Source organism: Papio anubis, unplaced genomic scaffold, assembly GCF_008728515.1.
Source record: "Papio anubis isolate 15944 unplaced genomic scaffold, Panubis1.0 scaffold512, whole genome shotgun sequence".
Classification (NCBI taxonomy): Eukaryota; Metazoa; Chordata; class Mammalia; order Primates; family Cercopithecidae; genus Papio; species Papio anubis.
The window spans coordinates 42,125-58,016 of record NW_022165325.1 but is presented as its reverse complement, the minus strand read 5'-3'; the positions used below and the strand labels follow the sequence as shown (position 1 = coordinate 58,016).

General features: G+C 45.6%; 2 protein-coding genes across 5 annotated transcripts in view; both read right to left on the bottom strand.

Annotated features, from left to right (window-relative positions):
* Positions 1–3,619: 3,619 nt before the first annotated feature.
* On the bottom strand, positions 3,620–5,144 carry LOC101014421 (putative protein FAM90A5P). The gene has a single exon (XM_003918975.3). The coding sequence runs from the start codon at positions 5,133–5,135 to the stop codon at positions 4,188–4,190; it is 948 nt and encodes a 315-aa protein (XP_003919024.3). The 5' UTR covers positions 5,136–5,144; the 3' UTR covers positions 3,620–4,187.
* LOC101003073 (proline-rich protein 23D1-like) overlaps positions 3,620–15,892 on the bottom strand; it is a 29,633-nt gene continuing 17,360 nt past the window's right edge. For 3 of the 4 annotated variants that reach the window (XM_009212477.4, XM_009212476.3, XM_009212479.4), the window contains exons 4-6: positions 7,941–8,002; positions 7,631–7,698; positions 3,620–7,402 (exon numbers count right to left, since the gene is read on the bottom strand). In XM_009212477.4, the coding sequence (XP_009210741.2) occupies positions 6,770–7,402; positions 7,631–7,698; positions 7,941–8,002 (763 nt within the window). In that variant the 3' untranslated portion in view covers positions 3,620–6,769. Of the gene's footprint in view, positions 7,403–7,630; positions 7,699–7,940; positions 8,003–8,771; positions 8,849–15,892 lie in introns of those variants that run through there. The other variant, XM_009212475.4, reaches the window with a different exon arrangement.

Here is a 15,892-nt window from a genome sequence, read left to right as displayed (position 1 = left end):
ACCATAGCACGCAGACTTTGCAGACATACTAGCGAAGGCCACAGCAGGCCCTGAGTGAGGAACAAGCTGACCAAGATCCTGGGGTTCTGCCACACAGCCCTCAAACCAGGGACTGGAAACTGTTTCCCTAAAGAGCCAGGAGTCAATATTTTCAGCTTTGCCCACTGATCTTTGCCTCAAGAATGCAACTCTGCCATGGCTACACCACAGCAGCCTTCCGCAGGTGGCCTGTGAAGAGATGGGCATGACTGCACCCACATCAAACTTTACTTATGGACATGGAACCTTCTCAGTGTCATGCAGCGTTATTTTTTTATTTGTTCAACCTTTTGGAAATGTAAGATCCATTCTTGATTCACAGGCCGCAAGAGCAGGCAGGTACGGGCTGCCCCTGGCCGACCTCTGGAATGAGCTTAGAGAAGGAAATGACAGGCTGGGCCAGGGCAGCCTCCTCATAGCGGGTTCGCTGCAGAAGGGTCATTCATAGCAACCACTTCTAATTCTTCATCTTGGCTTCAAGTGCAGTTCAGGTGGAGAAAGAGAGGACAGAACTGGCCTCAGCAACAAGGGGGAAGGAGATGCAGGGTCAAGCAGCCATGTGGATCAATCACACGTAACATTCACACCAAGTAGAGCACAGGCAGGACTAGCCCGGGGTGGGGGTGGGGGGGCGAAGTGGAGGCTTTCTGGGGTGGGGGACCTCTGGGTGGGCAAGATTCTCTACCTAAAACTCAAATAGAAGATCTACACAGCAGTAGTTACAGAAAACACACACTAAGAAAAAGGTCAAAATAAAAATAGGACACCAAGTTTGGCCAACCGGGTCTCACAAGCCAGTAGGGAAGAAAGCCCAGGAGGGCCCACCAGAGGAGCTGGGGGTGGGTTCCTGCCTGCAGGGGGCCTGGGACACCTCATTCCCACAGATGAGGACCCAAGCTTTGGGGAGGAAGCTGTCAGAGTCACCAGTGAGCTGTTCAGAGCTGGAGCCACAGGGCAGGGGAGGAGCCCTGGCCATGTCCCCGTGTGGGCTGAGAAGCTGGGTGGGGTCACACCCCCAGGGGCAGATGCAAACAGTGGACTGTGAGTCCTCCTCCTGCCCAGAGGATGCTTAGCTCCCAAGGGACCACCAATGTCTGGAACCCGGACACACCACCTGACCGTCATGCCCAGGCCTCTGGACCAGGCAGTGTGTCAGTACAGGCAGGCGGTCTGGGCTTCAGGGGCAGGACAGGGGTGGATGGTCTGTCCTGCTAGGCAGGCCTCCTTCTCCCCACCAGCTGGTGCCAGTTTGCACTGCTATTTTTGTTCTGGCAACATGTGCTGCTCCTTTGGCCACCTGGTCGGCTCCCTAACGAGGCCCAGTGCTGTCAACCCATCTACACAGGCCCCACACCCAGACAGCAGTCTCCCGTCAGCCAGGAGGACCCATGCTCACCCTAGTATCTGTGTGGGAACCTGCATCCCACAGGAGACCACAACTCGAGGCCAACCTCCATGGGGCTTCTTGGTTGTGTGGTGCTAGGGAGGCAGGGGTGGGGAGTTGACCTCCAGCCTTCCCATCCCTGGCCACTGTGTTTGTGGGGATCATTCAGTCCTGGGAGCTTCCTAGGGACCCCAGAAGGAAGACAACAGGGTGGTCATGGCAGCCTGAAATTACAGGTCTACTTTCTTTCCTTGGCTGGCGCTCAGATGGACAGGTGCGCTGGTGCTCAGATGGGCAGGTGCTGGAGCAGCCCTGCTGGAAGCGGTGCAGCCTTCAGGAAGCCGGAGGAAGGGTCAGAGAGGGACCTTTGCTTTCCAGGCTGCCTTTTATACTGCCCCTGGACCCCTGACGCGAAACGGACCCTAACCTAATCAACTTAATCCCATTACATGACCTGGAAAGGTCTATTTGCCCAGCCCACTCTAAGACGATGTTCACTATGGACAGACATTCTAAAACCTACCTGTACAGCCGCAAGCTTTGACGAATAGATGTTTCGCGTCAGGTATGTAGCACTGGTGCATGTACCCCTGTCTTGTTTTACATCTTTTTTTTTTTTTTTCAAATAAGGTGCTAAGATAGGCACAGTGTAATTGGAGCATATTTACTCTATTTCAACGTAGGCCTCAGTGTCATCAAGGAGGTGCACCTTGACATGCAATCTCGGTCGTTATCCATCTTCAGAGTTTCTCCTTCTTCCCCACGGTAAGTGTGTCAGCAGAAAACCCTGACCACACCCTCACGTGTTTTCTCCTCCAGGAGGTCCTTGGAAACCACCGTGAATGGGACTGCACTGGGAAACCCAGATGAAGAAAGTCAACACCGCTTTGTCCTTCGGTGCCTGGCTCCTTTTTCAGCTCGTCCTGCGGCTCCAGGCATTATGCCTGAAGAGTCTTCAGGACACCGGTGGGGCTCTATTTCCTTGGGTCCCGTTGCCATTTCTCTGGATTTGCGAAGATCCAGCGGGCTTTCTGTGGAACTCTCCTGTCGGGGAACTTTGGTGCCACATCCCCTCATTCTTCCCTTCCTCATCTGCACCTGCACAAGTTAGGGTCCACGTTCCCTGGGCGGGAAGAGACAGGCAGGAGTCAGAATGCTGAACCAGCACACTGGGGGCATTTTCTCACGTGGTCCAAGTGACCCCATGGTCTTCTAGAGCTTTGGAACCAGTCGCGTCCCACTTGACACTACACCCGACTCTCAGTTGCTGAATCTTGTTGGCCCTCCGGCGATCTCCCGTTGGATGAGTTGCATCTGCTGAAACTTCAGGTGGGAACGCCTGCTTACATCCCCCTGTGGCTGTTCTCTGAGCTTTCCGGTCACACCGTTTCCTGCCACGCTCTTTGGTTCATTTTGGTCATGCTCCTTCTGCTGCAGAGGAGCAGAGAGTTGATCTTGTTGATTCTGGATACTGATACTTTCTAGGTGGTCTGGATAATCAAGGTAACGACCCTCAAGGGCGGCGGAAAGGGAGCAGCCATTTGACATTGCTCAGAAAATCCCACTCAGTTCCCAGGCCTCCTAGATGTGGAATCCTGGTCAGAGTTGTTCCCAGGTCAGAGAACGGAGATAGCCTGTGCATGGTGGGATATCTTTACCTAGAGCTTTCAGTGAGTCTCGACCTCAGCTACTCTTAGGATCGGGGGAGAAGCATGGAAAGGCCCGGTGCTCGGGCATCCGGAAAGAAGACGGGATGAATGTTCTACCTCTGAAGTACATCCCAAATCTGGGAGTTTACTTCAGCTTTACTGGGTTCTACTTGGCGAATGAAAGTGTGCCTTGTTCATACGCACATCTGGAAACCACTTCATGGGGGCCGTCACAGTTTGAACCCCACGTGTGACATCGCGGTGAGCCAAATGGGGACTCCTGGTGCAAGTGACGCTCTCCACATGTTAGCGTGCGTGAGATTCACTTGGCGGAATTCGACTAGGTGCGTGTTGGTAGAGTGGGGCTGAGGTTCTCTAGCCCCTGTGGATGTTTAAGAAGTCACAGGTCCTGCGAAGACCTGCGGTCCCCTCAATCAACTCCGTTTCGGAGACATAATGACTTGGATTACTGACAAGTCAAGAAATTTTCAAGCCCTTGGAAAATCAGTTACACACAAACACGGAATGAAAGTCAAAAGAGAGTACGTCCTCTTTGTGAGGATTTTATTCACTTCAAAACAAATTAAACACACCTATTTCCAATGGCATTCCAGAGCCCAATTTTCCAGGCTGAGGAAACACCCCAAGAACGCTTTGCGCAGAACGCTTCACAGCGTCCAAAACACTGCTGTCAGGGCGGGGCACAGCTGAAGGCCTGCATCTCTCAGGGTTCCCTAACTGTTCCCTGATTCAGTCATCTGGAGAGCAAACACACAGTCATTCCCCAGTTTCCTACTGACATCACAGCGGAAGTCTGACTCCCGCGCGTCGCCGTCACCCAGTTTCTGAGGCAACGAATCACTGGCACAGAAGCTTCTGGTGGCGGGTTTCCGGAGAGCCCTGCAAACTACGATGTCCCTCACCAGAATTCGATGAGGCAGAGTCTCTGCATCTGGTCCCTGCCTGGCCTGGGCTCCAACATCCACAGAAGCACCACAGCTGGGGAGCTTGGGAGTCACCACACACAGTCTGCTCTCTGCTCTGTGCTCCTCAGTCCCACAGACCCCTCCAAGTCACGGGAGCTGGATGCAATGGAGCCCCGGCCACCTGTAGTCTCACTCCAGGTCAGAATCGCTGTCCTCTGAGGAGGAGGAAACCTGAAGGTCCTCATAGAGGACACTCAGGGGGACAGGAACACAGGGAGCCTCAGACTTCTCTGAGACATGAGGGCTGTGAGCGAGGAAGGCTCCCGGCTTCTCAGGAGAGGGAAACGAGGGAGCTGTCAGGAGGCTGGAGCTCCACCATCCGTTTTCCAGTCTCCGGAAGAGCATTCTGAGAGGCTGGGCCCCATCGTGGCTGGCCGCTGGGTGATGGGACATGGTGCAGGCCTGGGCAGTAGGCAGGCAAGGTCTGCTGTGCGGAAGCTGCTGGTCGCTGCTGGGCACCTGGGCGGGTGTCCCCCTGCTCATCTGGGGCGACGGACTTGGTCTGAGTTCGGTTGCAGCTGGCGGAGGTTGGAGAGTCTCCGGGGCCCCCAGCTCACCTCCCTGGATGGCATTTTCGGGCATCTGGAAGGAACCCGTTCTCGGTTTCTTGGGGAAGTTCAGGCAAGCCTGAGTCGGAGCCTGGGCAGGTCTCTTGGCTCCTGGCCTGAAACTGAGATTGGAGCCGAGGCCCAGGCTGTGTGTGTCGGCTGGTGGGCAGGGCTGTGAGGTCACCGCAGGACGTTTGTCTTGTGCCTGGGGGCTGATGACCCGGATCAGGCCGTGGGGCTTGGAGGCAGCCTGGGGAACTTCTCGGCGGCCACCCTGAGGCCTGCTGTGTGTCGGCTTCACCACGACGAGAGGCTGCGGGCCCTGCTGCCTGACTCCCGGCTGAGGGATGTCGGCCACAGCCCCTGTCTGTCGTTCCTTTGGTCGGAGACTTGACGAGGAGCTCAGACTGGCTTTTCTGAGGGGAGACAGTGAAGCCAAGACGGATACCGTGTCAGACATTTTGGTAGCTGAGCCGTCAGTGAGGGCAGGGTCCACGCGTGGCCTCTTATCGGCTGTGTGGACCGGCATTGGCCTGCTTGCAACCTGAAAGAAAGGAGACCGCACACATTAGAAGTTCCTCAGCATCCAGCCAACATGGAAATCAACCACATCCAAAGACGAGGTGCACACAGCAGGAAATTCTTAATACGGTATGGACAGGCGGTCCTTGGATGTAGGGAAAGATCCTCAACGTGAGTGCTGATCGGGACAAGACCCATGAAAAATGCACTCTCGAGCTATGATCTAAGAATATCATTTTTCTAAAGACTGTGTCTTGGGCATTAACTGGATCAAAGCGCCTCCGCTCAGCCTTCCATGAAGTGGGATGGACTAATGCCCTTCTGAAGGCAGGTTGGTGGTTCAAGTGTTCCCAGGACGTCTTTTCTGAAAACATGCATGTTCCTGGGGTTAGCCCCCTCCAGGTTTGGGGCCTCTGAGGGACTACTTTCCTCACGCCGCTAGGAAGATGTTGTTGGCGGGCTTGCCATCATTGCACAAAAAGAAAGCAACAGGAAATACGGCATCTTCAGATGCCTTCACCTGGAATCAAATGGACCTGGAAGGATTGTGGAGTCCCTGACCCCAAGAAGGCAGGGAAGAGGGGTTCTCCGATCCCCTCACACACATGGGAACCTGAAAGAAAATCAACCAGGGTGACCTAGAGGAGAAAAGGACCAGGGGCCCAGGGTGACACTCACCCTCAGATAATCACAAGATTCCATGGATTCTTTTCGATTTGGACTGCTGGATTTCCTAGACAGAGAGAGCCTGGGAGCAGCTGTGAGCAAGCACATGCCAATCCCAATCCACAGAGCCAAGCTCTGTCCAAACATTTGCTAAGCTAGACCAATCCCCAGGCCCAGAGGTGCAAACAGTGACTCCACTCAGGACTTGGAAAGAGGAGCACAGGAAAAGGCCCAAATTTGCCAAGAAAGCTCTCAGAAATGTGGCAGTTATTTCATAAGTACTTGAATAATAAACCCAAACAATGGAAAACAAAACTAAACAAAGGCAAATGTGAATGGAAACGTGATGAGTGAGAGCAGGAGTGTGTCTCAGTTGGAAGCAAGCACAGCAGCCACCACTGCTTCATTCAATCACGTTGATATTTATTCAAAAGCATTGGCCTGGGGCATGTAGGGAACCTGGACTAAGAAAAGGAATGGGGCACAGCTTGGAGAAAAAGGGAAGAGTCTGAGGACAGAAATAGAGCACCAGTCTTAGGAATTATTTATCGTGGCATCACACCAATGACTACAAGGACATCAGTATTCAAGGGGAGGTGTTAGTCCTGGGAGTGGGCAGCTGTCTTCAGATGAATTTTCAGGCCACGTCATGCTGGAAGCAGAACTCTCACATGGAGCAGTCAGGGATTCGATTGAGTGTGGTTGGATTCATGTGGTTAAATAAGAAGAGAAATTCTAAGGGATAGTGTGTGTGAAGTGAAATGTGAATGTTTTGTTTGAACTCCCTGCAGTTCTCCCTGTCCCTGCAGCATCTGGGACCCTCTGCTGTTGAAGTCAGTAGGTGATGATGGGAAACAGCAAAGGGGAAGAAAGTGGTCCCTGGAATTACTCTCTCTCCACATTTCAAGGAATGCACTGACTAAGGACTTGGACAATCTCTGACCCATCAATGCAGGGGGTGGCTCTTGGATTAAATCACTTCCTAAAGAGACATCTCCGTGCCTTGCTGGGAGGCCTGTGGTGAACCCTGCGATAGATCTGGGGATCAGGACTTGGTGAAGGGGGCATAGGTCTGAGGGACGAGGTGCACAAGAGCTCCATAGCATGCAGGCTGAAACTGGAATCGGCTGGTCTAGGGCATCCCACAGGACTAGGTGTGGGTGGTAGAGGGTAGCGTTGGGGGAAGGCTGCCAGACAGCGTGGAATGCACAATGGGGTTACTAGGAGACAAGGGCTGGTCCCAGTCATGTGGTTTGCTGGGGGTATCATCAAGGGCTGGTGATTTAGGGGTGCTGCCTCCCCCTCTTCTGCAGGTGAAAAAGGCACATTCTCTCCTTTCATGTCTGAGATGACTCCATCTTGAACATGGAACTCCAAGGTGAAGTCATCAGCCGAAGGCAAGATGTCCTGGATCTGCACAGGGAACTGCAGGCCATCTTGTGACCTCAGGACATGCTCAGGGACAATCACAGTGACTGTGTTCTCCAGGGTTAGTTGCAGCGCTGTTTCTGGGGCCAGGATGAGGACGCCCTCTTCCAGGCTCAGCCTCACTTCTGTCCCTTGTTCCAGGACTATGATGAGCTCCCCAGTGCCAGAATCCAGCCGCTCCTGTGGAAAGACAGTCCTCAGGATTCTGCCCTCCAAAAAGGCTGCAAGTGATGATCATGGGGAGGGAGATGCCAGGAGCTTCACCCTTTACAACTTTAAAATACAAACTCCCTCCCAGAATTGGCTCTCATGCTGACCCACCCAAATGTACATCTACTGGATATTACTTGAGCCTGAAGATTGTGCAGCACTGTCTAATCTTTGCCATGCAAGGACATAGGAACTTACCTGGGGAGGTTCCAGGGACTGGCATGAATTCAGGTGTGGAGCTCCTGAAATTGAGAGTATTTTTGCACCTGCAGAGAGACCACAGTGACGGAGGCTAAGGCTCTCTTCCAGCAAGAGTCTCCTGGATTTCAGAATGTGACCTTCAGAAATCCACAACCCAGCACTGGCTAGCCTCAGGACACCAGCCCACAACAATCAAGCATTGCTTTCCACTCATCCTGCAGAAAACACCCTCTCCATTTATGTCATGAGCCATGACACTGACCTCCAGGCATGGGGATCTTAAGAAATATTAGGGAACGTGCCTTACCTGTACAGGGACCCTGCTCCACTTGGCAGCGTTTGGGTGGATTCATTTGTGTGGTAGCCAAACTGCAGGACAGAAAGGGACCCATCAGTCTTCCACATAGTGACACAAAGTCTAATTCTCACAAGCCCCAAACTTCATTAGCCATCTGGCACACATTGTTGCTGTGGCCCAAAATCACATGCACTTGTGTTCAGCTCCAAATCCTATGTGCATCCAGGAAGTCCTAACACTCATCTCCCACCCTCTCCTTTTCTACAGGCTTTTCCTGTTGGTGCATGTGTGTGATGAGAGATGGTGATCACAGGAAACAGTTTGCTTTTTCAGGAGCTCATCCACATGAGAAGGAGGGACATCTAATTTGGCCTGAGGACTTTTGGAGAAGATGCTGATTTTTCAGGTATCTAACCTCTGTGTCTATGCAGTTACAGTGTGAATGGAGTGAGAGATGATGGGAAATGTTTCATTTTCTAGTGAGCACAAGGAAAACATTTAGATCATGCCCACAGTTTACCTGTCTCCACACAAGAGGCAACTTCCATTTACCCAGAGGACAGAGATTAACAGTGAAAAGAAACATGAGATGAGGCCCCAACAGGTTGCCGAAACCCCCCATGCTGGCCGCATCCTGTGGTCTCCACTGTGGGTCTCATATCTCCCCGATGTGTTCTAAATTTGTAACATTCAAGGTCATGGCAGGCCAGGGTGTCTTCTCTTCCCTAGTCTGGCCCATTAGCATATATTCACACACACACACACACACATGCACACACATAGTCACACACAGTCACATGTCAACCTGGAAACCCAGAGTAGCCACATACTCCAACATACCTGGTCTCTCCTTCATTGTCATTCTGCCATTCTGTCTGAAAATCCCTGGGGCTTCTTGGGCGCCGGTAACCATACATAGTAAATGGTCTCTGGACTTGCTTGTGGCAAAAAAATCTCAATCTTTGGCCTATTTTCTGTAAATCTATACAGTTGACGCCTTGATCTTTTACTTTACCTGAAGGAAAATTATCAGCCCCTAGCACAGCACAGCCAGAGCATGGGAGAGTGTGCCCTGGCCTGGGACCAGTCAAATGGTGCTTTGGTAGAGTCAGATCTTGGGGAAATCCTCCAGGAGTCTTATAAGAGGTGGAGCCATGGGATTTGTCAAAATGGATGAATGTGATTGGCTAGTGGTGCTGATTAAACAACACGAGGGGCCTGCATGGGAGTGGTTTTATCAAAACTCAATCAATATGAGTGTGACCCTGTCAGAATTAGCCTAATTCAATCAAAATTAATTCAAGATCTCTACTCTGATTCACCATATAATTGTGATATAAAATAACAGTATTTTAAACTAGTGATATTTACTTTCTATTGTAGTCTGTTCATTAATTGGGTAGGACAATTTTTTTTTTAAAGTTCATGTGTACATCATTTCTCAGTAAACATAAAGGATTGGGTCTAGAAAACTTTGAAGATACCACAAATTGTATATGCTCAAGTCCCTTGTATAAAATGGTGTAGAATTTAGATACAACGCATTCACATTAATTTATATAATTTAAATGATCTCTAGATTATTTTTAATACCTAATGCAATGCCCAGATGTCACATCACTTATGTGAACCCAAAAAGAACGTGCTGCATGGAAAATTTAAGATTTCTTTGAAGAAACTTGTGCAAATATTTTGTGAATATTTTCTATTCAAGATTAGTTGAATCCATGAAGATGGAACCTATGAATATGGAGGGCTAACAGTATTTTTAAATAATAAAATAATATGTATTTTAAGTGAATTAAGTTTTAAAACGAATCTCCTGGGGAAAGTTGTCCAAACATAATAAGCGAGTATTGTAAGACAACCGGGGGAAAATACAAAAAGAACCTTTACTTAATTTCTGATATATCATCGTGTATTAATCTGTCTGTTAATTTATTTCTTGCCTGTATTCCCACTGGACTAATTTCAGAATTATAAGGCAAGTTTTGCTTTCAACATTACTTATTAATTACAAATCCATCATTTTTATGGTCAAAGTCACCTAAACTTCTTGCAGGTGGCCGAACACCATATGCCTGAACTCAGAATTAGTCATTTTAAGATTAAAAATTATTTGGCAACATAAAGAATAATAGATGGTATTGGGGGAAAACAGTAATCCAGTAATCACCAGAATTGAACTAGGAGGAAAATCTCTGAGGGTGCACCATTACTGAGCATGCCATCTCTAACAGGCCCGTGAGCTCAGGGCTTCATTCTCTCTCTGGAACTTGTATAAATTTGTTTGTGGATTCTCTTTCTATTTAGCTGATAATTTCATCAGTTTTATTAGGTGAAGTATAGATTCTGTTTCCCTTAAATGTTAAAAAAAAAAAAATGAATCTAATTCGCAAACGCCTTTTGACTGAAGCTTTCCTCTCTAGTTAGATAAATCATTTAGAAGAATAAAAGGAAGACAGGAAGATTCCTTTAATTTTGCCAGTGTCTTAAAGGCCTCCAAGGGGAACATTAGTGCCTTTATCCAGAGAACTGTCTGCTTTGGGGATTGTGATCATTTCTGAGGAGAGCAGCAGATAATTGGCTGAAGATCAGATTTAGTTATAAAATTGGATTAATTGCCTACATTCTTTCTGGCTGCAGGGTTTAGGTTTAGATATTCAAGAAATAGCCTCTATTGACGGTTCTGGAGTATGTATATTTTACAGTCAAGAAAGAGAAAGGCCCCCATTGTGAGCTTCTGTGTGTCTCTTCTAGCTGAAAACCTATGGACTGCAAACCAGTACACGAACAAAAATATGAGGGACTCGCCAAATAAATATTCTACTTTTATAATCGCTTTGATTATAAACAAAGCAAGTTTTAATACATTTACACTATAAAAGTCTCAGGATATATCTTGCAACACAGAATAGTAACTTACTTTTGAAGAAATATTTAAGCAATATGTTTTCATTTGGGGTGGAAACTATTTTTCACAAAAGTGTACCTTTCCCCTTGCATATGTAATGAAAATCACTTTTAAATCTGCAGTGCTATGGTAAAATTAAAGACGTGACTCTGGCCGTTTTAATAGCAACAATTTAAGGATGTATTAGTGCCCCTGCCTTTCATTGTCTCACTATTTGTGACTTTGGCACTGTAGGAAAGATGAGCCCCTCACAATGTGAAAATGCAGGGATGCAGAAAGCTGGATTTCCCTGCAGGGGCCCCTTCCTCGCGAGCTGCACTGAGACTGCACAGCCGTGCCCTGACCCCAGACTCCTTCTTCTGCAGGGTCCCCGTGTTCTGTAGATTTTCCTCATAATAATTCATGTGTTTCTCCTCATAATCAATCTTGACAGAAGTTGCGAGGAAGACACATTACAGCTTGCTATGGTTATCAATGAAAATCCCTAAGGAATACGTATATTTGTAAAATAATTCTTGCCAATATATCCCAACAGATAGTGCAGAAGAAAACACGTAGGAACAGCCCAGGAAATGAAGTCTTAAGTGCTGTTTCAGAAAAATATCCGGGAGACGCGCAGGGAATCTCACTCCTCAGCGGGTAGGGCTGTGGACACGAGCGTTTTCCTTAAGATGGACGCAGCCCGATTTGCCCCAAAGCCAGGGGAGCGCCTCCTCCTCCCTGGCCTGAGGAAGGGAAGTTCCCTCTTCTCTAGCGATCTGGCCCCGCCTCCGCAAGCAGAATGCGCATGCGCCCTGCACGACCAGAAAGCGGGTTCCAGTGCCCTCTGCCGGCTATGGGCTTGCAGCGCGGGACTCTTGGCCTTCACGGTTTAGCGGTTGACCTGCGTCTGAATCACTGAAATTCCGGTTTTATCAGTACCTTACTTTTGGAAGACCACATGCAAATGGAGCACGGTATCTTTTTTTCTTTCTCTCTCTTTCTTCCTTCCTTCCTTCCTTCCTTCCTTTCCTTCCTTTCCTTCCTTTCCTTCCTTTCCTTCCTTTCCTTCCTTTCTTTCTTTCCTTTCTTTCCTTTCTTTCTTTCCTTTCTTTCTTTCTTTCTTCTTTCTTTCTTTTTTGAAAGAGGATGGAAATAAAGAAGCAAAGTCCAAAGACCATATAGTCTATTGATTCCCTGTATGTGGAGGAAAGAGGAGCTTCAATAAGAGAAGCATTCTGTGTGATGCTTTAATGCCAAAGATCTGCCACTGTGCATTTTTCAAATACAATACAATTTTACAGCACAAATAGTACCTCTTAGTGGGTCAGGATTACAGCAAATGACATCTAAAATTTGGAGAACATTACATATTTAATTAAATAGGTTAAAGTAAAAATAATCTGAGGCCTGCCTGGACACAGCCTCTGCCTCTCCTTCCAGATTGTCATGAGCTTGAATTGGTGTCTCCTCATCCTCACACAGGAATTGACATAAACCCTGGCTTTAACGTAAAAACAGTTGGGCAGATTTTTAAACATTATGATGTTTCACTTTCACCCATGAATTAGCCCATTTAATTGGCCTCAGTAAAGTCTATGATTTTGCGATTGTGCAGTTTGGTAAAAGCTCAACGTCATCTCAGTATATTTCCTGGTACCACTTCTCCTTGATGTTTGGATTCAGTACTGAGGTTTGTTGAAGCACAATGCATATCCAAGCCCTAGAGTCAAAGCAGAGGATGCTCCCTGGTCAGAACATTCATTTTGCTTGTGGAAAAGTCCATTGAATCTGATATAAAAGGGCTTGCATGATGACTGAGAATTTAGGGTGTTTAAGTTTGCTGGTGCTTTATGTGCTAGGCTATAGTAAGGGGAGCAAAGTTGTGTCCTTCTCTGTGTCATAACGCAATTACTCACTTGAATAAAAAGTGGGATGTCATGAGATGAATTCCTATTCCCACTTTGGTAGGCTTTAGGAACAAACTCTCAAGAGTTTCCTGCGGGATACAATAGCAGGGCTGCCTGACTCTCTGCCCGGGAGCTGTTCATGGGCAGAGACAAAAGCTGGGGTCATCCAGTGGTTTATACAAGGTGTCTTTGATACTATCCCCATTTCCCTGCTAAATCTGTGTAATGGCTCATTGAGAAACCTGGCATGAAGATCCCTGTTTTGTCAACTCCAGGGGTGGATGGAGACAAATATTTTTTTTGGAAGTTAGAATTAGGGGACATGGACTGTGAGACAAAAACAAAAAACTCTTGAAGAAGGCAGGGACTCGAAGAAAGGGTTGGAATTTCTACCCACATGCCAAAGAATGCAGAAGAAATTGTAAGTGTCAGAGCAGCATAAATAAAACTAGAACTTGTACAACATACTACATTTTTCAGCAACAGTTTCTATTGTTTCAATATTTGCAAGTATTGTTCTCTTAAAAAACTTGAGGTGCTTACACTTCTGGAGAGAAAAATAGAGACATGTAAGAGGGCAGCAGTGACACAGTGGTGACACACTCTGGAGTCCCGCCCACAAGCAGCACACTTTGACCCACTCCACAAAAGCTCTAGTCCACAGTTCAATTCCTCCTTAAAAAAAAGTGAGAAACAAATAATCTAAAATTTAGGAGAAAACAAGGAGAATGACCCACTTTCAAGCACTTTCTAGATTTTATGACACCTCTACTAGACAGACTTTATATAAAATGGAAGTAACATAGTCTTTGAGCACGTTTACATTTAAAAAAAAAGAAGCCCTAAGGTCAACCTGCAAATTATAGATTTCCCAAGGTCTCTTTTTCTCTCTTTTCTGCCTGCTTTAAATCAGCTGTTACTTTATGACTGAGATAAAAAGCACTATTTGGATATAACAGGAGTTTTTTTATTTTGTTTTGTTTTGGTTTTTGCAAGTCAGTGTTATCTATTCCTAACGTCCTCAAGCAAAAGCTACAGGAATTTTTTTTCTGTGCAAATATGTGCATGTATATATTTAAAAGGCCTTTGTAATTTCTATAATTTTATGTTATGTAGCAATTGTATCCATTTTAATTTCTCTCTAGCAGAACAGACTTTTTCTCTGTGTTCCTTAGATGTAAGTTTCCTATCTGATTTTCACCTATGAGTTGTTTCCTTTGATATGCAAAGTAAAGCTATTTAGTTGACAGCTACCTAAGGTAGTAAAACAGGTTATCAAGAATTTGAAAGCCTAAGACAGGAAAAATAGGATCTTATGAATCTATAAGATGTACATCTATTGGCATGCCTAATACATCTATGTGTTTATGTGTTATGTATACAATGTTTCACTATTAAAAATATATACAAGAGCTCTAATTGGCTTAAAAATAAAAGCACATAAATCAGATACTTAATCAAATAAAAGACTACATAAACGCTTTTTTAAGTTCACTTGACTTAAGTAAAATATTTAATAAATAAGCTGGCTTTAAAATTACGGGTAAAGTAAGATTAGATATGTCATAAAAATTGTTAGCATTTTTGTTTTGTGTTTATTGATCAAGTAATTCCATACTTAATCCTACAGAAGAATATAAAATTAGTCATAGGGTTATAAAATTATAAAACCCAGACCAAGACAAATGATCTTTGCTTGTGTAATTTTAGACAAGAAAGACATGGAATATCCTTTTAATGAAAGCAACTAAATCCTAAATTATTTGTAAAAATTCTCATATTTAACTTTAGGTTTCTTATGTAAGTAAATACCTAAAATTCACAGCTATAAAAATGGATAACAGGGAAGGAACTTACAGAAGGACTGTTACAGTTTTGGTCAATAATCTAGGTAAACTATTGAATAATGTAATCAGGGAAATGTGATGGAATAAATGCTTGTAAACAAACTTCTCATATAATTTAGGATCTAAGGTTATTCATAAATATTGAGTATATGAGTAATTCACAACTTAAAAATTATTTAAAAAAATTTAAATGTTCTTATTAAAATGTAAATATATTTGTGTAACTCAAAGCCTACTTAAGGGTTATGTGTAAAGCAAGGTAAAAAGAACCAGAAAAGAAGAAATGTAAAAAAATTTAAAGATATAAAGTGGTATCTTTTTATAGAGAAGGGATAAAGGAAAGTTATTTTATATTAGAAAGAATCTTGTGTAGTAAATTTTTGTCCTAGAATAAAGTGACTGGGTCATTCAAGAAAGAGGAATATTTAGGAAAAAACAGAAAGTCTAAACATGTTTTGAATGGTCTATTTAAGTCATAACAAGGTTAGTAAAAAAAAAGGTTTTTTTTAAAAGGGCTTGCCTAATTCAGTTGGCTATCATTAAAAAGGAATTATAATAGTCTTTCTAGGGATGGGTCTTTGATATTTAAAAATATACACTAATGTAAAACTGAAATAATTGGTTAAAACAAGATTTGTATTAAAAATACTACCTTATTATTGCAAAAAGTTATTAAATTTTAAATTCTAGAATCTGTCTCTTTGAAATTCTTCAGATAAAATAGGTCAAAACTTCAGCTCTTCTTCTTTGAAAGGGCCTTGGATGATAGCTCTCTCCTTCACCTTTTGCTGGCTCCTGTAACTTTTATTAATTATCTAAAGTAAAAAAGGGATTTTTTTTTTTTTTAAGCCGGAGTCTCGCGCTCTCTCCCCCAGTCTAGAGTGCAGTGGCACGATCTTGGCTCGCTGCAAGCTCATTCTCCCGGGTTCATGCCATTCCCCTGCCTCAGTCCCCTGAGTAGCTGGGACTACAGGTGCCCACCACCACACCCAGCTAATTTTTGTGTTTTTAGTAGAGACGGGGTTTCACTGTGTTAGCCAGGATGGTCTCGATCTCCTGGCCTCGTGATCCACCCACCTCGGCTTCCCAATGTGCTGGGATTACAGGTGTGGACCACTGCACCTGGCCAAGAAAGGGAATTCAAAAAAAAAAAAAAGGCAAATGAAATATCCTTTGGGCCTGCCTTTTTATTCTGCAGGCGTGTTAGACTAGTACAAGCTATCTCAAATGCCCTTTTAATTCTCATAACCTTAATAATCTTTGGTAAAATTAATTTGGTAAATTCAATCTCAAAACTCTCCAGTAATTTAA

Excerpts from the sequence above, each read along its gene's own strand:
- LOC101014421 (XM_003918975.3), bottom strand. The coding sequence starts at position 5,135 with ATGCCGGTCCACACAGCCGATAAGAGGCCACGCGTGGACCCTGCCCTC.